This window comes from Papio anubis, chromosome 20 (assembly GCF_008728515.1).
Source record: "Papio anubis isolate 15944 chromosome 20, Panubis1.0, whole genome shotgun sequence".
NCBI classification, from domain to species: Eukaryota; Metazoa; Chordata; class Mammalia; order Primates; family Cercopithecidae; genus Papio; species Papio anubis.
The window spans coordinates 9,463,096-9,486,190 of record NC_044995.1 but is presented as its reverse complement, the minus strand read 5'-3'; the positions used below and the strand labels follow the sequence as shown (position 1 = coordinate 9,486,190).

At 46.4% G+C, this 23,095-nt stretch overlaps 1 protein-coding gene across 14 annotated transcripts in view; it reads right to left on the bottom strand.

Moving 5' to 3' along the window:
• Positions 1 to 23,095, bottom strand: part of LOC101022334 (leukocyte immunoglobulin-like receptor subfamily A member 3) — a 109,080-nt gene that overhangs the window by 23,415 nt on the left and 62,570 nt on the right. For 11 of the 14 annotated variants that reach the window (XM_031660239.1, XM_031660232.1, XM_031660233.1 and 8 more), the window contains one exon: positions 17,608 to 17,948. The exons of 1 other annotated variant lie outside the window; for it this stretch is intronic. In XM_031660239.1, coding sequence (XP_031516099.1) covers positions 17,620 to 17,948 — 329 coding nt within the window. In that variant the 3' untranslated portion in view covers positions 17,608 to 17,619. Of the gene's footprint in view, positions 1 to 16,243; positions 16,777 to 17,607; positions 17,952 to 18,208; positions 18,247 to 18,328; positions 18,405 to 18,710; positions 18,828 to 19,460; positions 19,512 to 19,790; positions 19,842 to 20,146; positions 20,447 to 20,593; positions 20,879 to 21,065; positions 21,102 to 21,256; positions 21,505 to 21,783; positions 22,540 to 23,095 lie in introns of those variants that run through there. 2 more of the 14 variants (XM_031660254.1, XM_031660238.1) reach the window with 2 other exon arrangements.

Below are 23,095 nucleotides of genomic sequence, written 5' to 3'. Positions count from 1 at the left end.
GATAACTAGTCTCTTTGGAAAAGCAGCTTTTCATCTGTTACTGAGCCTTGGTAGAGAGTGAACGCTTAAGCATGGGTCACCAAGTTACCATGCAACAAGAAATGGGTGTTAACTGACCCACCAAACCATGAACTTGGATGTGCACAGTGACACTCAATTATCAGCTGTATCAGGTACTGTGAGAGCTTACCTGACTTTTGATTCTTATGAGGGTGCTTTATTCATGTAGATAGCTGCTACACTGCTGTCTGTGTATGTGTGTGGTGGGGTGGGGAATAAAAACATTCTTTTTTATGTATTCATTTATTTTTTGAGACAGGGTCTCGTTCTGTCACCCGGGTTGGAGTGCAGTGGCATGATCTCAGCTCACTGCAAGCTCCACCTCCCAGGTTCAAGTGATTCTCCCTCCTCAGCCTCCTAAGGCATGCACCACTATGCCTGGCTAATTTTTTGTATTTTTAGTAGAGATGGGGTTTCCCCATGTTGACCAGGCTGGTCTTGAAGTACTAGCCTTAAGTGCTCCGCCCACCTCAGCCTTCCAAAGGGTTGAGATTACAGGCATAAGCCACCTGTTACATTTCTACCCCACCTGTTGTTTAACCATTCATGCCTCCATGGATATTTGGGCAGTTTCCACTTTTAATTATTGTAAATAATGATGATATGAACATGTGTCTGTGAATATCACTTCAAGTCCATGCTTTGATTTCCCTTTTATACATACCCGGAAATTAAATCGAAGATCATATGGTAATTCTATGCTTCAATTTTTCAGAAGCCATTATACATTTGGGCAATTATTTACAGCCTGTTCATTGTTTGGTAGTTTAATAAGCAATATGGGCCGGGCACAGTGGCTCATGCCTATAATCCCAGCACTTTGGGAGGCCGAGGCAGGTGGATCTCCTGAGGTCAGGAGTTCAAGACCAGCCTGGCCAACATGGTGAAACCCCATCTCTACTAAAAATACAAAAATTAGCCAGGCATGGTGGTGTGCACCTGTAATCCCAGCTACTCGGGAGGCTGAGGCAGGAGAATCGCTTGAACCCAGCAGTCAGAAGTTGCAGTGAGCTGAGATCACGCCATTGCACTCCAGCCTGGGCAACAAGAGAGAGACTTACGTCTCAAAAAAAAAGCAATATGAAGCCACTGTTATTATTATTATTTTTATTAAGTAATAAATCCCAAAGTCCTGTCATGCTGACTGGCATAATGCAAGAGGTTACATATATTGAGAGAGAAAGTGATTAAATAAATGATGCAATGTTCTAGAGGAAACTTAGAGCCCAGATAGCATATCTGGAGCCTTTGTCTTCCTCGTCCAGTAGGCAAAGCAGAACTGTGAGACTCGAGTGTCCGTAACAATGAACACAAAGGGGCTGAATGTTGGGAATCCTCCAGATAGCAGGAAAGAGATGCTCCTTAGCCAATGGCTTGGGTTCTGAATCTGGGTTATCAAATATGGTAAAATAGAAGTGAGAGCATGAAAGGAGACAAACATACTCACCCAGATCAGAATAATGTCTGTGGCTCTAGTTTCTTGAGAAGTTCTGGGAAAGAGGCTGTGGCTGCGAATATGTTGGACTCTGCTTATACTGATACAGAGCAAAAATCACAGAGCAGCTGGTCCAGATCATGAAGGCCAAAGAAATACCATCCATGAAAGAGAAAATGACTGCAATTCCTGAGAATATAAATGTCCTTGAAGTGGGTGTGAAACAGTAGCTTTATATATTTTTCATACTTATGTTTTTGCTATTTGTTGGGACAGTTACATACTTTGCCATATTGATATTTAACACGAGATGCAAGATCCAGCAGATAAAACAGCTGAAAAGAATAAACTCTGGGGATCCAATTTGGAGTTCCACTTTCCCAGAGACACTGGGATGAAGCTTCATGGTCTGGAAGCCACTGAGGAGGCAGGTGGTGCTGAGGGAAACCCCTCTGGCCTCTCTGTGTAGATAGAAAGCAAGTTTACATCCAGCCTCATCCAGGAAGGATGAGGGAGAGTGGCTCTTGTGGTCGCTGTCCACAGAACTGACTGGGATGTTGCCTTGAATCTAGTTTCAGCACCATGGTCAGAGTCCAGGAGGCAACACGGCTTCCCACTGTTTTCTGGTGTTAGCTGATACATTTGTATAAGCTGGGCCCCCTTTTAGAGACTCCTAAATAGAGATTCCCCAAAGGAGTCTAATAAATATTTAGCGAATGCATCAGAATAAATTGGAAAAAGACACATCCACTCCATGAATTCTGAATAGGAAAGGAATTCAGAAGCTTAAGATATTGGCCGCTCACCCAGCAGGACAGCCACTAGCATGGCCCAGGGTGGCATCTAAAGTTGGTTCTTCCTCATCCACCTCAGGTCATCTCTTTCCAGATCAGGTTCAGAAAGCCAGTTTATAGGGTATTGACTAACAAGCAACAGGCTTGGGGCCAGACATGGTGGTTCACGCCTGTAATCCCAGCACTCTGGGAGGCCGAGGCGGGAGGATCATGAGGTCAAGAGATCAAGACCATCCTGGCTAATACGGTGAAACCCCGTCTCCACTAAATATAAAAAATAAAAAATAATTAGCCAGGCGTGGTGACGGGTGCCTGTAGTCCCAGCTACTTGGGAGGCTGAGGCAGGAGAATGCCGTGAACCCGGGAGACAGAGCTTGTAGTGAGCTGAGATCACGCCACTGTACTTTACATAAGATAAACATAGACATAATTGGGCGGGGAACGATCCGATATGCATTTGAGTCTGATGAGCCAGGGAGACTGTACCTGGAAAGATAAGTTGTCAATATACATTGCCATGGTGAAATTTTAACAGCTCACTAGGAATCTTCTTGTGGGCAAAATGTGGGGGAGGCATGTAGCTTTTCACTTTGTAGCCATCTTATTTAGGAACCAAAATGGGGAGGCAGGTTTGTGTGACGCAGTTCCCAGCCTGACTTTCCCCCTTAGCTAAATGAGTTTGGGGTCCCCAGATTTAATTTTCTTTCACAATATCTACTAATTTCCTTTCACAATATCTACTCTCAGTCATTTTTTTAAATTGTGGTAAGAAGAGTTGGTTATCTTACCAATTTTTAACTTCATGATGCAGTATTGTTAACTAAAGATAAAATGTTGTAGGGTACATTGATAAACTTTACTCGTCTTCTAGAACCCAAACTTTTAGTCATATACCTAGAAGTGGAATTTCTAGATCATATAGTAATTCTAGATTTATCTTTTACTTTATTTTATATTCAAAAGGTACCTGTGTTTGGTAAATATATACATATATATATAAAATATATAATACATATATATACATATATTTTTTTCTCTCTCTTTTTTGAGATGGAGTTTCACTCTTGTTGCCCAGGCTGGAGTGCAATGGTGCGATCTTGGCTCACCGCAACCTCCACCTCCTGGGTTCAAGTGATTCTCCTGCCTCAGCCTCCCAAGTAGCTGGGATTACAGGCATGAGCCACCATGCCCGGCTAATTTTCTATTTTTAGTAGAGATGGGGTTTCTCCACGTTGGTCAGGCTGGTCTCGAACTCCTGACCTCAGGCGATCCGCCTGCCTTGGCCTCCCAAAGTGCTGGGGATTACAGGCGTGAACCACCGCGCCCAGTGCTAATATATTTTTCTAACCTCTTGCCCTCTTCCCACCCTTCCCCCCTTTTGAATTTCCCTGTGTTTATCTCCATCTTTATGTCCATGAGTGCCCATTGCTTCGCTCCCTCTTATAAGTGAGATTATGCATTATTTGGTTTTCTGATTCTGAGTTACTTCATGTAAGATCATGGCCTCCAGCTCCATCCATGTTCCTGCAAAGGACATGATTTCACTATTTTTTATGGCTGTGTCGTTTTCTGAGTTATATATTTACCACTTTTACTTTATCCAGTCCACGATGGATGGGCATCCAGGATGGTTCCATGACTTTGCTATTGTGAATAGCACCGCAGTGAACATATGAGTGCGTGTGTCTTTTTAAATATAATGATTTCTTTTACAGTAGTGTGATTGCTGGGTCAAACGGTAGTTCTGTGTTTAGTTCTTTGCGAAACCTCCATGCTGTTTTCCATAGAAGTTGAGCTAATTTACCACCAACAGCATATAAGCCTTCCTAGATCCATCTTTTAAGGAACTGCCAAGCCGCTTTTCTTTTCTTTTTTCTTTTTTTGAGATGGAGTCTGGCTCTGTCACCCAGGCTGGAGGGCAGTGGTGTGATCTCGGCTCACTGCAGTCTCTGCTTCCGGTTTCAAGTGATTCTCCTGCCTCAGCCTCCTGACTAGCTGGGATTACAGGCACCCACCAACACACTCGGCTAATTTTTGTACTTTTGCTAAGAGAAGGGATTTTGCCATTTTGGCAAGGCCAGTCTCGAACTCCTGACCTCAGGCGATCCTCCCGCCTTGGTCTCCCAAAGTGCTGGGATTACAAGCGTGAGCCACCGTGCCCGGCCTCCAAACCACTTTTCACAGTCACCGAAAAATTTCACAATCATGCCAACAGTGTATGAAGGTTCTCTCTTCCACACACCCTTCCTGACATTTGCTATTTTTAAGAATATGGCCAATCCAGTGTTTGAAGTAGCATCTCATTGTGGGCTTATATGAGTTTTTATAATAAGTAATGGTTTGGGCATCTTTTTACGTGCCCACAATTATTCCTATATCTTGGGAGGATGTCGATACGGGGGTCCAAAATTTCAGTTTGACAGAATAACTTCCAGATCTATGGTACAGCATGGTGACGATAGTTAATAACGATATATTCCATTCTTGAAAATCAATGTGAGAGTATGTTTAAGTGTTCTCCTCACAAGGAATGATAAGTATGTGAAGTAATGTGTATGTTTACTAGATCCATTTTAGCCAACCCACAAATAGGAATGTTGCAATAGCACATGTTGTATACAGTAAAAACATACAATTTAGGGAAACATTTAAGAAGCTGTGTTACTAACATGAAATTCTGCGTTCACACATGACTCATGCCAGCTTCAACAGACACGGGTTGGAGGTTTCTTACCTGAGACCGTGAGCTTCAGGGATACGGCTTTGGTGACTAGGTTTTTGGTCTCATGCTGGTTTAGATTAAACAATGAGGACACACGTGGAGTGGTTTTAAGGAGAGAAAAGTTTAATAGGCAAGAGAGAAGAAAGAAAGAAGAGCCAGTCCCCAAGGGAGGGGAGTTTGGAACAAAGAGGAACCCGCTGTGTGGTGGAAAAGTGGTTGGTTACATTGGGAGGCTGGAGGAGGCAGTGTCTGGTTTGCACAGGGCCCAGGGGATTGGTTAGACCAGGTGTGTCATTTGCATAGCCCTGGAAAGACCTGTTCCTCCCACCTTAGCCCTTTAATATGCAAATGTGGACCACCAAGATGTTTTGTGTTATTTGGAGGTGGCCATGGCACTTGGCATAGGTGGTGACAAGGAGAAGATGGCGGATATCGCCATATTGCATGAACCCGTGTTTTAATGGCCAGTTTTTGCATATAAAGCTTGCCGACCAGACCCCTTAAGACAGCTTCTGTGTTGGAAAAGAGATGGGTCAAGGGTTGTTTCTTATTACAGGAAAATGTCCACCAAGAACCTTTACCCTTACTATCTGCTTCAAATAATTTCTTAATAACTCCTGTATTATTCCTCCTCTTAAAGAGAGGCAAAGCTAACTGCTATTAGTGGGTGTTGGATCACGATTCTTTCTAGCTACTTCTTGCTGTAAAGGGGTCTTGCGTGGGGGAACAGCAGTTGGGCCTTTTCCTGAGGTTGATTTAAGGTTTCTCAGAAGAATGGCATGTCCATGTGTGACTTTGCTTGCAACACCGTTTGGAGTTTAATTACTTTTAGGCAAAAAGAGATACATTTTACAAGAAGGTTTAAAATATAGGGTTAGAATATGAGTATTAAGATTACCATCATTGGGGCTGAGTGCAGTGGCTCACACCTGTAATCTCACCACTGTGGGAGGCCGAGGCGGGCAGATCACCTGAGGTCAGGAGTTTGAGACCAGCCTGGCCAACATGGCGAAACCCCGTCTCTACGAAAAACACAAAAATTTTGTGAAAAACACAAAAAAAATGACGGTGAGTGCCTGTAATCCCAGCTACTCAGGAGGTTGAGGCAGGAGAATCACTTGAACCCGGGAGGTTACAGTGAGCTGAGATTGTGCCACTGCCGTCCAGCCTGGGCAACAGAGCAAGACTCCGTTTCAAAAAAAAGAAAAATACCATCGTTAGTGTGAGTCCTACAGACCCTAAGTGACAGTGGAATTTGACACCTGTTGGTTACATCAATGGATTGCAATACAGGTTTTCCTCCACTAGGTGTTGCTGTGCGTTACCAGAAACGTTACTGTAAAAGCAACTTTTTCCTAGAGAAAAGCATACATTTCCCCCTTAACGTGCCATTAGAGAATAACTTTAGGCCTAGGCCATTTTTACAACTTGCAATATGATTGGGAGAAATATATTATTGGGTGGTTAAAATAACTTCAGGGTTAATTTGGACTTTTTTTAAATATTAATTTTTTTTAATGACTTTCACAGACTCGCTTACAACATACTGAAACTTTTAGACTTGTCCTAAACTTTCTTCCTTTAAACAAGCAGTTATTTTCTTTTAGGACAAGTATTCACCATACAAAATCCTTTTTTATGTAAAATTTTTCTAACCTTCTTTTTATAGCTTAGAGTGGTTATATTACCAACCTTTGGTAAAAAGTTTTATTAAACTTAATGCTAGTAAAACTTGAATGCATGCTTTTTATATGTTACTGTTACTTCTGCTATAAGCAAAACAATCTTGATTACATTTTTCTGCAATTATTAATTTTGTTATAAGGATGGTAATCAGGCAAAACATTACTACAATTAGAATTTTACAACCAGAATTCTACATTGTGGGTGCCACAGTGTATAGTTTTGTTGCAAATAGTAGCATGACTACACCAATTTTCACAAGAGTGTTTTTTTTTTAAATTTAATTTTATTACTTTTATTTATTTTTTGGAGACAGAGTCTCACTCTCTTGCCCAGGCTGGAGTACAATGGTGGGGTCTTGGTTCACGGCAACCTCCACCTCCCGGGTTCAAGCAATTCTCTGCCTCAGCCTCCCGAGTAGCTGGGATTACAGGCGCCTGCCACCATGCCTGGCTAATTTTTATATATTTAATAGAGACAGGGTTTCACCATCTTCTCCAGGGTGTTCTTGAACTCCTGACTTCATGATTCACCCGCCTTGGCCTCCCAAAGTGCTGGGATTACAGGCGTGAGCCACCGTGCCTGGCCAAGAATTTTTGTTTAAAACTTTAGTTGCCAAGATATAACATTTCCCTTTGGGGATTTACAAAGTTACAAATGTGATTCCATGAACACTTAAATTTCCCTGCAAATGTGCGTTAGAAAGTTGTTTTGATATTTGGCCGTGAACTTTGTGAGGAAAGGTTAGAAATAATAAAAAGTATTTGGTGAGGTAGGAGTGGGATTCAGTAAGATGTGTAGCCCTTACTCAGTTACTTCTTTTTTTATGATTTTTAGCTTAAGATTTTCTTTTTTTTTTTTTTTACATTTATTTTTTTTTTTTTTTTTTTTTTTTGGACGTTGCCTTTTTAGCTTTTTAGGTTTTGACTTAAGTGTGACGCATTTAGAAGTTGATTCCTGTAACTTTTAGTGCCGAGGGAGTTGAAAGAAGAACAGTGTAGGGCCCTTTTTAGCTTGGTTTAGGGAAGGAGACAGAGAAGAGAGTTTTTACTAATACTAAATTTCCTGTGTTAAATAAAGGTGGTTTTATTTCCTGGGGCTGGGCTTCTGCTAGTTGTGTTCATTTTTGTTGGAAGTGAACTAGCGAGGTTACATGTTAACCATTTCAGAGGTTTCCTGTCTGAAAACAATGTTTGAGCACATTGGTAAGTCTTATCTTTTCCTAAGTGAAAAGCTTTGTGAAGGATTTTAAGGACTTTCTCTTGCCTGGAGACTGACCAACAGAGTTTGCCATCCTGACCGTAGCCATCCTGAGGGCTGAAAAGCATGCCTTTGAGAAGTGGCTTATTTTATTTTTTCAGGGAAATACTGAGTTTTAATTTCTCTTATGGAGCCTTTTTAGATTAGAAGGTGCTTGAAGTGCATTAATGCCTTGAAGCTTTTATGCCTTTGACTTAGCTGCCCGATTGGCTAATTTATTTCCTTCAGCTACCTTGTTTCCTTTTGATGTTCTTTAAAATGCATCCCTGCTATTTTTTTGTGGAAGAAAAACTGAGGATAATAACCTGCCAATTTTTTGGTGATATTTTTATAGGAGATTTATTAGCATAAGAAAATTTTTTTTGTTTTCAATGGCAGCATGAGCATGGAGAACCAAGAAAGCATACTTGGAGTGAGTGTAAATGCTAGCTACCTTTTCCTTGCTTAATTTAAGTGCTTTTGTAAGAGTTATTAGCTCAGCTAACTGAGTGCTTGTGCCTGGGGAGAGCGACTACTGCTTATTCTGTCTTATGTACTTTTTGCTTTACCAGCTGTTTACCAGCTAAGAGCTCCCCCTAGAGGACAGAGATTCTGCTACATTATGTGGGCTGTAAACAGTTAAATTATTTTTATTTTCTAGGGTTAACCTAGAGGTTTTCTGACTAGTAGAGCTATCAGGACAATGGCTTGAAAGTATTTTTTTTTTTTTTTAGACAGAGTTTCGTTCTTGTTGCCCAGGCTGGAGTGCAATAGAGCAATCTTGACTCACTGCAATCTCTGCCTCTTGGGTTCAAGCAATTCTCCTGCCTCAACCTCCCAAGTAGCTTGCATTACAAGCACTTGCCACCACACCTGGCTAAATTTTTGTATTTTTAGTAGAAATGGGGTTTCTTCATGTTGGTCAGGCTGGTCTCGAACTCCCGACCTCAGGTGATCCACCCACCTCAGTCTCCCAAAGCGCTGGGATTACAGGAGTGAGCCACCACACCTGACCAAAAGCATGTGTTAACTAAGGTTGAGAAAATATTGGATTATACTTTTTCCTGAGATGCCCCTTACAGTTGTGCTATGGGAAGAAGGGAGGCCTGGATTAGAGAAGAGAAAAGAGAGAGAGACTGGCTTTAGTGTTTAGAAGGAGGTCTACTTTCCTTCCTTTAATTTCCAGAATTATCCAGGGCTCTTGTGCTATAATGGCAGTTTGAGCCACTGGAGCCAAGGTTCAACACCGGGATCCATCAGTTTTGCTGGACCATCTGTGAGACTGGTTTTGAACTCAGTAACCTCCACCTCCAGGAGCAGTTCTGTTTCCAGTGGTTTTTGCTACAGGCAAGACAGGGTTGAGGTTGCTTCATTTTACTGACCGGACATTCCTTTTTAAAATACCCTGGCCTGCTACACCAAGAGCAACTAGAGGATGCACCTTGGTGATCCTGGACTTTGTGAGCTTTTGTTCACAAAGCAGTTCACTGCTGCTAGAACCTTTGTCCTTCTCCTGAGCTTTATTTCTTTCTTTTGGGACTCCTCCTGGTCCCTATTATAAAAGACCGAAGTGGCCACCTTCAGGAGGTTTTCTAAGATGCTATTTGGTCCTATAGCTTGCTTTTGTAGGTTTTTTTTTTTTTTTTTAAATATTGAGAGCTGTCTGTGTAATAAATTTGTCCTTCAGAATGAGCTGTTCCTTAACCAAATTAGGGAATAAAAGATATACTTTATTAGTGCCTCTTTTAGCATTTTAATAAAGGCTACAGGATTTTTATTTGGCTTTTGTTCCATTATAGACAGTTTAGAGTAATTGAGAGGTTTGGCCATGGTTTTCCATAGGCCTTTTAAAATGCATATTAAAAAGTGCTTTTTCTTCCATTCGTTTTCTGAGCTATGGGATTTTAGTTAAGGTTGTTTACCTGAACTGCTTCCCTCCCTGTTGGGAATGGTGTTTCTGCTATTTCTTTGCTTTCCCTATTTGTTTTATTTTCCTTTTGGTGTATTATAGGAGATATATTGCTTATTTTTAAAATTATTTGCTGCTTGCAGAGTTACCTGCATTTTAGCTGCTATTAGGGTTTGGTTTAGGAGCAACATAACGTTCCTTCATGTGAGGTTAAACACCTGAGTTAAATTTTAGAAAGCTTATATATACTTATCAGGGGTTTTAGAAAATTGACCTAAGTTTCCCTTTATTCATCTAAGGTTCTGTAATGGAAGGGAACTTGAGGGAGCCCCAAATAAGGGGGATCATTTGATGGTTCCCCTGAAAGTTGCTTTTCTAATTTTGGAGAACTATTTTCCCTGGGCTTGCCTAATATGATTGCTAAAAGAGCTGGGTTGATTTTACAACGCTTGCAAAGGTTTAGTAAAGTTGCCATGCCCTCGTGCATAAGAAAATGAGTCACTTCTTTTTAAAGTTTTGAGGTTAAAGACGTTCCACGGTTTAGAGTGCACTCCGGAGGGGTGCAAGCTGAGGATAATTTATTACCCATTTAGAAAAAGAATTGAGAATCAAAGTGTTCTTTTAGTTTCCTTCCTGTCTGTATGACCCAGAGTGGAGGAGAAGACAGGGAGTCTCCTCTGATTTTTCCCCTTCCTGGTTTCTGGATCCCAAAACCATGTTAAACGTGTCTGCATTTATGGTGCGGTTCTGCAAGCTATGGAACCGGATGAACCAAGTGGTGGGACTAATCACGCTTACCCATGCAACCTTAGCTTATTTGCTTTGTGTGACTTTCCTTTGACTTTGTAAACCTTTGTGATTTGCCTGGCTTCCCGAAAAATGGATTTCTGGAGAGATCGTGTTGCCTTTGGGCAAGACTCCTTTAACGGAGGCAAGGAGCTAGACTGCCTGTTATTACGGACCTTGCCAAAGCATTTAGCCTTAGAAAAATGGTTTTGGTTAACTTTTGAACTGAAAATTCCTTTGCTAATTAAGTATTGTCTTAATTGAAGACAGAATAGATGCCTTAAAAGAATGTAGGCACCGAATGGGTGGGGCAATATTGGGACTAAAATTTAGATGTGGAAGACATTTTACTCCTAACTGTTGAAAGCAGAGCTCTCCCATTTACAGAAATAGCTTAGAGCCTCGTTTTTAGTGGTGTGAAAGGAAGTTGCAGTGTAGAGCAAAGGACCAGCAATGTGTCTTATGAAGAGGATTTCTATTTCCACTAGGTACCACCTAGGAATACCATATCCTCACCTGAGAAACCATAGAGAGAGACATTTAATGAGTTACTGCCTGCTGCAATTTGCAATTTTTTTTTACCAGATCTATTTCCCTGAGCTGCAAAGATTCCTGCACACTAAACATAGAGAAAGAAACCATGGATAGAAAGAGAAAGTTTGGTGACAGGAGAGCTGGAAGAGAACCTTGAGAGTAAAGGACAGATTTAAGGCTGAGATTCACTCCATACTCACCAGTCTGATGAATGAATTCCCTTTCCTGGCCAACGCACCAAAATGATATGGCTTCAATGACTAGAGGAACACCAGGGTTTTTGGTCTCACACCAGTTTAGATAAAATGACACAGACACACGTGGAGTGGTTTCAAGGAGCAAAAGTTTAGTAGGCAAGAAAGAAGGAAGAAAGAAAACAGCTCCCCAAACAGAGAGAGAGGCAGGGGAGCTTGGAACAAAGAGGAACCCCGTGTTGGGTGGAAAAGGGGTTGCTTAGATTGGGATGCTGGAGAAGGCAGTGTCTGGTTTGCATAGGACCCAGGGGATTGGTTTGACGAGGTGTGTCATTTACGTAGCCCACAAAAATCCTGTCCCTCTCACCTTAGCCCTTTAATATGCAAATGTGGGTCACCATGATGTTTTGAACACGTGGTGTTATCTGGAGGTGGCCATCACACTTGGCACAGGTGGTGACAAAGAGAAGATGGTGGGAATCACCATATTGAGTGAACCCAGGTTTTAATGACTGGCATTTGCACATTAAAGCTTGCTGGCCAGGCCATTTAAGCTGTCTTTTCTGTTAGAAAAAAGGTGGTTCAGGGATTGTTTCTTATTACTGGAAAATTACCCTTACTATCTGTCTGGAATAATTTCTGAGTAACTCCGGTATTACCAGGAGGCCGCTGGGGGAACAACAGGTTGGGGTAAATGCTCTGTGAGGCATAGCACCTGTAGGTCCCCACATGGGCTGAGGTCACAGGACTCACGGAGAATTCAGCCTTTACCGCTGAGTGTGGTACTTTGATATTAGATACGAGGCTGGGGTCTTGCCAGCTGCATCCTCCTCAGATGGAAGGAAAGTGTCCATCCACCCACCTTTACATCTGACACAGCAGGGTCACGTTCTCCCCTGAGGCCATCGTGGGGCCTGGTTGCACCGAGAGGGAATGTCTGTCATGGATCTGTTCTGGAGATAAGAAGGATGGGTGAGGAGCCGCACCACCTTGTTCTGAGCTGAGACCTCCTCAGGCCTCTCTCTGGGACCCTCAGTCTCCCTGTCTCTGTTTTCTCTGAGTCCCCCTCTCCCTGCCCAATCCTTCCTCTCTGTCTCTGTCGCTCCCTCCCTTGGGACCCCCACCCCTCATCCCAGCCATCACCACCTGGGCTCCCCGGCAGGGCCTGTACAGAGCCTGGGTCCCTGACTGAACCCGCTGCGCTTCTCACCTGTGATCAGGATGTCCAGGGGGTCACTGGGGGCAGACCCCCTAGAGGAGAGGTTGTGTCCACTGAGCATCTGTACTGGTCTCCATGGGAGATGCTCACAGGGCCCAAGGGGAAGTCATCCTGGGAGAACTTCTGGCCAGAACTCTGGTGAAGGTGATGTATCTTTTTCTTGGACAGAGAGAATGTTTTGTAGCCAACATCAGAGCAACACAAGAGGGTCAAGCTCTCTCCATGGGCCATGACAGGGCCCTGTGGTCAAATGGGAGGGCTCCCTAGGCACACCTGGAGTGTGCGAGGAGCCGTGAGTCAGAGGGCTGGTTCCTTTCAAGCCCCTTCTTTCACCAGGTCGCCTCCAGGTATGGTCAGAATCCAGTGGGCTCCTGGAGCTTTTGGTCTCAGGTGATAAAGTCTGCTAAACCAGACTGGTAAACCTCCACCTGCGGCTAGATCGTGGGGTCCACCAGGATCAGGGCTTGGAACTGTCCATTGGACTGTGTTTTGGGGTCCAGGAGACAGAATAGCTTGTGTTCACCTTCCACAGTCAGAACGGACCTGTCAAATCCCAGCCGTGAAGGACATAATGGGGTCACCTTACCTCCCGAGGTCAGGACAGGGCTGGGCTGAGCTGAGAGGGCGGGTTTGCTCTAGAATCCTAGAAGAGAAGGAAGCACCGTGTTAAATGGGACTCACACCTTCCACATCATCCCCCAGGGCTGGGCTGTGAGAGGGAGACGCCCCTGAGAGCCGGACCCCTTCCTGAGGGCAGAGCCTGGGGCTGGGACCCCTGAGTGTCCTCTCACCTGTCACCACCAGCTCCAGGGGGTCACTAGGTTCTGACAAGCCTGAAGGGCTGAGAAAGTGACAGCAATATCACTGTGTGTGGTGCAGAAATGCGGGGAAATAGGGGAAGAAAGCAGATCTCCTCCACTGACCCTGGGTTGTGAGTATTCTTTCTACCAAACAATTCTCTGCTTGGGCTTCCCTTGTTTTGTTACTATTTTCTAACAGTCTCCTCCACATCTCCCTAGAAACGGCCCTTGATTCATTTCTGCCTCCTCAGTGCCCCTTGTCTAGTTTCTCAGAACCTTCCTCCTCCTCTTTCCATGGTCCTGCCCTCAAGCCTTAGAGACAGTGGGTGGGTTAGCACTCCAACTTTGAAAGGAAGGCTAATCTTTATTTAAATAATCATCTGTCATCCATTGCCCGTGGCCAGGACTTAGCAGCAAATACCCCTGGTGCCTTCCTCAGTTGGACCCTTTCCAATGAGGCTGACTGAGGGCTGAGCACACATGTGCGTGAGAAGTCCTAGGAGTTCAGCCAGAGTGCAGTTAGAACCTGTCCTTTCTGAAGGAGGAGGACGGAAGAATCCTTCCTCAAAAGTATATGCTCTCGCCCCTTCTCTTCAGCATAGTGATAGAAGTCCTAGACACAGCAATTAGGCAATAAAAATACACAAAGCACCCAAATCAGATAGAAAGTGACATTGTCTCCGTTTGCTGCCATGATTTTATATATAAAAATCCCTAAAGACTCAACCAAACAACCTTTAGAACTGATCCATGAATTTAGTAGAGCAGGTTACAAAATCAACATGCAAAACTCGGTAGCATCTCCGTACACTAAAAACAAACTATCCAGAAAGAAATAAAAAAAAATTACACTTATAATAGCTAAAAAATTACTTAGAATTAAATTTAACCAAGGAGGTTGAATATCTCTGTACTAAAATCTTTACAACATTGATGAATGAAATTGAACAAGACCCACATAAATGGGAAGGTAGCTTATGTTCATGGTCTGCAAGAATTAACATTGTTAAAACGTTCACATTACAATAAGAACACATGGACACAGGGAGGGGAACAACACACACTGGGGCCTTTGAGGGGAGGGCAGAGGATGAAGGGAGAGAGAGCATTAGGAAAAAGAGTTATGCATGTCGGGCTTAATACCTAAGTAATGGGTTGATAGGTGTAGCAAACCACCATGGCACATGCCTATCTATGTAATAAACCTGCCTGTCCTATACATGTGCCCTGGGACTTAAAAAAAAGTTTATACCTGCAGACTCAATGCAATTCCTATCAAAATTCCAAGGTCATTTTCCACAGACATAGAAAAACAATCCTAAAATTTGAATGGGACTACAAAAGGACCCCAAATAGCCAAAACAATCTTGAGCAAAGGGAAAAAGGGGGTATCACACTTTGGAATCCCCAAATATCCTACAAAGCCACAGCAAGGAAGACAGCATGGAACTGACATAGAAACAGGTACAGTGATCAGTGCAACAAGGATGAAAGCAAAGAATGAAACACACACATTTATGGTGAATTGATGCTCAACAAAGTTTCCAAGAACAAGAGAGGGCAGTCCTTCTGAATAAATGGTCCTGGGAGAACTTAGTCTCCATGGAGTGTGGAGGTCTGGGTCCTCCCTGGGTTAGTGGATGGCCACAGCAGCGTATACGCTCAGCTCAGCTGAACTTTCCCTTTCCTGGGAGGAAGGAGGCTTCATTATTTCCTGTTTGAGGATTAAGTTGTGCAGCTAGGCATAGGTCACATCCTGGGGATATTCATATGAAAAAGAATGAAATTGAACCATTATCCCATGTACAAAAATGGGTGAGAGAAAAGCTTCAAGACGTTGGTCTAGGCAAAGTTTTTTGGATATGGCCCTGAAAACACAAGCAACAAAAGCAAAAGTAGACAAAGGGTGTGCCTTCTAACTAAACAGCTTCTGCACAGCAAACAACAGAATGAAGAGACAACTCAGAAATGGGAGAAAATAGTTGCAAGCTGTATCTCTGATAAAGGGTTAATATTTAAAAATATATAAGGAACTAAAACAACACAACAGCAAGAAACCAAAAACTACTTGAAACACGGGCAAAGGAGCTGAACAGGCATTTCTCAAAAGAAGACATACAAGTGGTCAGCAGGTATATGAAAAGGTGCTCAGACAAAAGCTTTGTCTGTTGAGATAATAACTTTTTGTTCATTTTGTTAAAATACTGAATTACATTGATTGAGTTTTTGAAAATTAAGCTACCCTTGCTTTTCATAAACAAAATTAAAAAATAATAAAAAACCAGTGTGGTCATGATATATTGTCTATTTTATAGAGACATGAATCTTAATGTTTGTTAAGGGATTTATATTTCGGTGAGAGATCATCCATGACTTTCCCATTTTGTAGTTTCCTTGTCAGGTTTGGGTATCAACTTGTTCCTAGTCTGATAAAATGTATTTGTGTAAATATACACAAAATATTCTCAGGGAAAATTTATGCAAGTTTCTGTGTGTGTGTGTGTGTGTTTCATGAGTGCATAAGAGTTTGAAAAAATCACCAACAAATCTTCCTGAAGTGGCATTTACTTTGCGGGAACATTTTTTATTACAGGATCAATGTATTTTATATATATTTATGTATGATGATTCAGTTTTTCTATTTATTCTTATGTTCATTAAGTAAACTGTAATTTTGAATATTTCATCTATCTCATCTGCATTTTCTGTTATGTCGGCATAGAATTGCTCAGTTTTCTTTCACCTTTGTAAAGCTGTGTGTAGGGTCTGTAGTGCTGCCTCCTGTTTTGTTCCTGTATGGAAAAGGGTGCCTGCTCTTTTTTTATTCTTATTTTTCTAATTGTGGCCAAGTTCCATGTATCATTAATGTTTTCAAGAATAAACTTTTGACTTTATTAATTTTTCCTTAGTTTTTGTTTGTCCTCATTAGAAGCTCCCATTTTCCCATGTCATTGGTTTGATGTGTAATATTTACATGAGCATTCAATTTAAAACATTTTCTGACTTCTTTTTTTTTTTTTTTTTTTAATCAGTTAACTCATTGGGAACTGAGAAGTCTGCTACGTTATTTTGATAATGCAGGGATACTATTTATCTTTGCAGAATCAGGTGAAGCCCAAAGTTCCCAGAATCTTCTAGTGGTCTCTGTCAGAGGTCTAGGCTGGCTGGGGTTCAATGATGTCCACTGGGGGCAACTTCCATGCCTTCTGGGGTCCTGAGTCTCCGTGGTTTGTGGGGTCTGGGTCCTCCCTGGATTAGTGGATGGCCAGAGTGGCGTAGACACTGGGCTCAGCTGAAGGTTCCCGTTTCTGGGGTGGAGGAGGCTCAGTTGCCTCCCGTCTGAGGGTCAAGCTCTGCAGCTGGGCATAGGTCACATCCTGGGGGACTTCAGATGTAGCAGCCTGCAGTGGGGGAGAGTGAGAGGGAAGGAATGTGATGGGGGTAGGGGAGGGCTGGGGGCCTGGAGAGGAAAGGACCAGCCTGAGTGTCCATCTGCCTGTCCTCTTCTGCCTGTGTGTCCTTTGTGTCCAGGAATTCCTCGGACAGTGGGGAGGGAGGAGAGGCCATTTCTCTCCTAGGTCTGGAGTGTTTCACCTGGGCATATGTCACTGCCTGGGGGTCTTCATCGTGTGGGCTCTGCTGGAGAGAGACACTGGTGGGGGGTGTCCTTGAGTCCCCCTGACCCCCTGGAGTCAATTTTCTTCACTGTTCCCAGGGTGATCTGATTACATCCCTTTCCTGATGGAATCTCAGGGATGCCCTAAGGCCATGTAGGGTCTGGCCGCTCCCTCCCTGTGGTTCTGGCCTCTCCTCCTCACTCTGACCTTGCCCATTTGACTGCAGCCTAATGCCCGCCTTCCTGCAAGAGCTCGCTGCTGCCTCGGGGCCTTTGCACGGCTGTTTCTTCTGCCTGCAGGGGCTTGTCCATTAGAGGATCCTGTGGCCCCCTCCGTCTGGGCTTCTCAGATGACAGCTGAGCAGACAGCCCTCCCCTTACATTCAGACTGGCCCCACTGCCCCACACTCTCTGCCCTTTCCCTGGTTTATGTTTCTTACAGCACATTGCACTGCTGGACACTGAATTTATTTGCATTTTGTCTCCCATCACGAGGTGAGCTCAGGAGGCGGGGGCGGCTCTGCTCCCTGCTATGTCTGCAGCTCCCACAGGGAGCCCGATCCACAGTGAGCTCCTGGGAACACTCGCTGGATGAATGAATGAAGGGAGCCCAGGGGACTGGGGTGGTTCATCTATTCCTCATCCTCCTGAGGCCTGGGGGGCGCTCTAACCACCAGACGGCCAAACAGAGGAGGAGGAGCGGGAAGGGGACCCGGGAGGAGGCCCGCGAGGTCCCAGGACAGCAGGAGAGAGTGAGGTCACAGCAGGCGGGAGGCAGCATGCTGGACAAGGAGGGGTCCACCGTGACGATGCTGAGAGCCAGGGGAAGAGGACAGAGAAGTCCTGCAGGATTAGATCTGGCACCAGGAGGCCTTTGGTGCCCGGGACAGGGGCGGGGTCTCACCCGACTGTCCAACTCCACCCTGTCCTCAGGCTGTGTGTCCTTCATGGCAGCATCTGCTGGGGCAGAGCAAGGGATTTGTCTCCTGGGAAGGTTCCCTGGGACCGCTCATTCCTGCCGGACCCTGCCCTGTTCCCATTAGGGCCACCGTGATGCAGGGAGGGGCTGTGATGTCCCCGAGGTCCCACAGTGTGGGTTCAGACCACCTCCCCCCGAGTCCCTGACCCTTACCAGCCTGTACTCCTGCCCCCATTGCTATTGAAACTTTGGGGCCTGCATCTCCACCCCAGGTGCACCCCCTCTGCCTCTCACTTACTGGGGTTTTCTCCCTGGATGTCAGCAGCTGGGCTGGACCTGGGGGAGGATACGGGAGTGTGAGGGGCAGTGAGGTGGCTGTTGGGGTGGGTGGGAGTCTGAGGCCTTCTGGCAGAATTACCTCCTCTGTAGACCCCCATCCTTGGGCTCTGGCTCTGCAGCCCCTGGAGGACGTTGGAAATCAGCCTGTCTCTGGGCTGGGGAAAGGTGCACAGAGTCTCAGCTCTTGGAATGTTAGAACCACCTGCCTTGCACATGCAACTCAAGAGGAAGATAAACCTGAAAATACACTTGCAAGGATGTTTTAAATCCTTCCTAAGTGTAGAAAAACCACAAAAATAAAGCACTTCTGTTATGCCCTTCTTTATTTTCTTCTTTCTAGATTTTCTCACTGGGAATTTCTGGAGCAGTTTCTAAGCTGACCTCTCCTATCTGGAGTCTCTTTGGCTAGTGCCCTGAGCCCACCCTGCATCGGCCCACAGGTCCCCCAATTTCCTTCTTACCTGATGTCCTGTGTTTGCCCTGATGCCAGTGTTGGAGGAGGAGAAAGAAGAGGAGGGAGAGAAGCAGGATGGAGACCACCAAGACCCCGATCAGTACCTCCCAGTGCCTTCTCAGACCTTGGGCGTGATGACATCAGGAATGGGGATGATGTCACTGATGTGAGCACCTACTGTGCGCACACCTACTGTGTGTGCTGGGTCTTTCTTTCATTACCTCCAACCCTCACAGCAGTCGTGCAACTTGAGATTGCCACCCTCTCTCCACCCATTTCACAAAGGAGGAAACTGAGGCTCAGAGAGGGGAATTGCCTGCCCTGGGCCCCCAGCCAGGAAGCAGCAGAGCTAGGACAGGAACCCGGGACTCTGACCTGCAGCCCTTGTTCCCTGCACCAGAGCCAAGCCCCAGAGTTGCAGGGAAAGAGCCTGACCGTCCTGAACCACGGCGCTGCTCCCCTCCCCTGCCCCAGGTCACCGTCACTGCTGCAGGTGAGACAGGACAGGCCCCTGTGGAATCGACTCTGGGAGGCTTCCCTGGGAGGCCTCCTCTGCCAGGAGGTCACAGCTGGGAGTCAGAGCTGAAAGGAACGTTCCCACCCGCAGGCCTCTCTCCTTTACACCTGGAGAAACTGAGGCCCAGGCAGGGGAGGGGCCTGTCCACGTCACCACCTCCAGAGGAGCCTGAACCTAGGACAGAGCCCACCCCTGCCCCCCAGGGACTCCATTCACCTCCCACTCAGAGCCCCCACTCACCACTCTGGGGGTCTGACCCTGTAGGCATGAGGGGCTGGTCCTCAGGGCCTGCTGGGTTAGAACAGGGACGTGAGGGCTGGGGCTGCCCTGCCCCCCACCTCAGCTCGGCTTCTCCTCCCAACATCTCCCTCTGCCTTGACCCCTCACCCCGCATTAGCCCAGCCTCAGGGCCTTGGGAGGCTGTAGTGCCTCCCAAGTCACTGCCCGACTCCCACATCCCTGGAAGCAAGCCCAGCTGAGAACTGGAACGACGACTTAGATTCACTGAGCGTGTCTTGAGACAGGCCTCGGGCTTTGGAAACTCTCTGGACAGAGGCCTCTAAGACTCACCAGCTGCTGAGATGGACCTTGTGGGTGAGGGGCTGGGACTCTCCAAGGATCCTGGGTAGAAGGACAAGAGGAGGGTGAGAGTCTGGGGTTGCCCCGGAGTCTCCACCTCAAATTGAACCTCTTCCTACATCTGCCCTGTGGCTTCCCAGGGACCTTCCCTCCTGGCACCTTCTGGACCCCAGGTAAGGGAGAAGAGCATGGGCAGGCCTGGGAGGACTCCGTTGTCCTCCTCCCCTCTGAGGGCTGAGTCTCCCCTTGGCTGAGCCCCCCTTCCTCCGTCCCTGCCCAGAGCTCTCCTGTGGGCAGGGCCTGAGCTGAGCCATTGAGCTCAGAGGGGACAGGGTCAGGAGCCTCACCTAAGACAGTGAGCTCCACAGGGTCACTGGGGCGTGACAGCAGGTAGTGGGAGAAGCTGCGTGAGCTGATGCACCTGTAGGTCCCCCCATGCACTGAGGTCGCAGGACCCATGGGGAATTCAGCCCGGTGCAGCTGAGCTCCGTGCTGTGATCTCAGACGCGGCAGGGGATGGGCTGCCCCCTCCTTAAACAGAAGGAAAGTGTCCATCGGGCTCCGTGACTGACACAGCAGGGTCACGCTCTCTCCTGAGGTCACAAGAGGACTCGGCAGGACTGAGAGGATGGGTTTGCTGTAGGCTCCTAGGACAGAAGGAGGCACCATGTTAAATGGGTCTCCCACCTCCCGCATCATCCTCAGGGCTGGGCTGTAAGAGGGAGACGCCCCTGAGAGCTGACCCCTTTCCTGAGGACAGAGCCTGGGGCTGGGACCCCTGAGTGTCCTCTCACCTGTCATCACCAGGTCCAGGGGGTCGCTGTCCTCTGACCAGTCTGGATGGCTGTGATAGTAACAGCGGTATCTCCCTGCGTAGTGCTCTGTCATGGATGGGATGGAGAACTTGGCCTTGTTCCTGGGCTCCAGTGGGTTCTGTATGTCCCAGGGTGCTGGGCTTCCTTCTTTATCCAGACGGTACTCCTGAGCGTCCAGGGTCCCCTGACACCAGATGGTCACGGGGCTCCCCCAGCTGATCACAGAGCCAGGCTCAGCCCAGACGGTGGGTTTGGGGAGGGGCCCTGGAAGGAAATCAGAGGCTGCATCCCAAGACGTCCCTCAGCCCTCAGATCCCAGCTCTCAGTCCCAGGACCCTTCAGACGTCGCCATCAGTCACCCAGAACTGCTGTCTCCTCTCCCAGCTGCCCATGGGTGGCCCTTTGTCCCCAGGGAGGAGGAGGGACCTGGGACAGCTGGGGACAGACTCACCTGCCTGCACACAGGTCCTGGAGCCCAGACTCAGTCCTGGAAGAGAGTTCCCTGTGAGAGATTTGCCCCTGAAGCCTGAGCAGGTCCTCTCTTTACCCTGTGATTTTTGAGTCTTCTAAAGAACCAGGGCCTGGCTGTGAGGCAAAGTTCTTCCAAGACTCAGGTATCCCCTCCCCCTTTTTAAATCTCACCTAAACAAAACAGGACCATGAGGGTGGGGGTCATGGCGTCTCCTCCCAGTGGCCCCAGCTGTGCAGATGGATGAGTCCTCAGTGCCGGCGGGACAGAGACACACACGGTGTGTGGCCGCTCGGAGGCTGGGTCCTTCTAGTCATGGGGTTGTTCCATCAGCAGCCGCAGGAAGGGAAACTGCCCTCATTTGAACCCCAGCCTGGCTTTCATTTCCCCAGGGCTAGGGCTGGGGCAGGCACCAGGTTCTCTGCAGACATTTCAGACAGAAATGGGGTCTCTCTGATCCCAGCCTGCTGTCTCCCTGATCTTAATTCCTCTCTTGCCCAAACATCAACCCGTATGTATTGTGTATTTGCAATAAGCCTGATGCCGGGGGTACATCATTGAACAAGTGAAAAAAACAAACAAACAAACAAACAAAAACCTGTGTTTTCAGAGCACAGGTGAACCATAAACCTTCCTATTGCCGCCATAACAAATCACCACAAACTTAGTGGCTTAACATAATGTAGGTTTCTTGACTTACCATTCCAGAGGTCACAAGTCCAAAATGAGTCTCCTTGGGCTAAAACACAGTTGCCATCAGAGCCGTGTCTTCCTGGAGGCTCCAGGGAGGATCCGTTCCCCGGCCTGTTCAAGCTTCTGCAGGCTCCCACATTCCGGCCTCACCATTCCTTCCATCCTCAAAGCCACCAGTCCCGTTATCCGGCCCCTGCTTCCATCCACTCACCTCCTTCTCTCACTCTGACCCTGCTGCCTCCCCCGTTTCATTTACTCAGCCCCTTGCGATTACATTAGGCCCACCTGGATAATCTCCCCAACCCAAGATCCTTAACTTAATCACATCTGCAAAGTTTGTTTTGCCACATAAGCTCCCCCTATTTACAGGGTCTGAGGCTCAGGACGTGGACATTTCTGGAAGGTCACTATTCTGCCTCCCACAGGCCTTCAGGGACTCCTTTAGCCAAATCTCTCAGAAACCACTTCTCTGTGATGACGGAGAGTGGCTGGGCACGCCAGTTGAACGCTTGGTGGGCCAGTGTGCAGCCAGGTCATGGTCGGCTACTGATGTCCCACGGGGCCCCGCCTACGTGAGGCCAAACGTTCCATCTCTACCAGAGCCCAGTAACCACCTAAAAACTGTGCTGCAAAACAAAACTCATTCTCTTCAGCGCCGGCACGATGTAGCTCCAAAATCTTTTTTTTTCTTTCTTTCTTTTCTGAGACGAAGTCTTGCTCTGTCACCCAGGCTAGAGTGCAGTGGTGTGATCTCAGCTCACTGCAACCTCCGCCTCCCAGGTTCAAGCGACTCTCCTGCTTTAGCCTCCTGTGTAGCTGGGATTGCAGGCACCCACCACCACTCCTGGCTAATTTTTGTGTTTTTAATAGAGATGGGGTTTCACCATGTTTGCCAGGCTGGTCTCGAACTCCTGACCTCAGTTGATCCACCCGCCTGGGCCTCCCAAAGTTGCTGGGATTATAGGCATGAGCCACCGTGCCCAGCCAAGCATAGATTTTAAATGTCTTCGCTGCAGATAGATGTTAGTATGTGGAGTGATGGACATGTTAATTGGCTTGATTCCATCATTCTGCAATGTATACATTTATAACACATTGTACTCCATAAATATATATAGTTGGTGAATTCAATATTTAGTAAAATTATTTTGAAAAGAAAAATAACCATAAATAGATAACGAGCACGCAAAAAGCCCAGATAGCTTCAACCCTCAGACCACTGCGTGGATTAGCTTCAACCCTCAGACCACTGCCTGCGTTAGCTTCCACCCTCAGGCCGCTGCCTGTGTGAAACACTGCAGGTGGTCAGCTCTCAATAA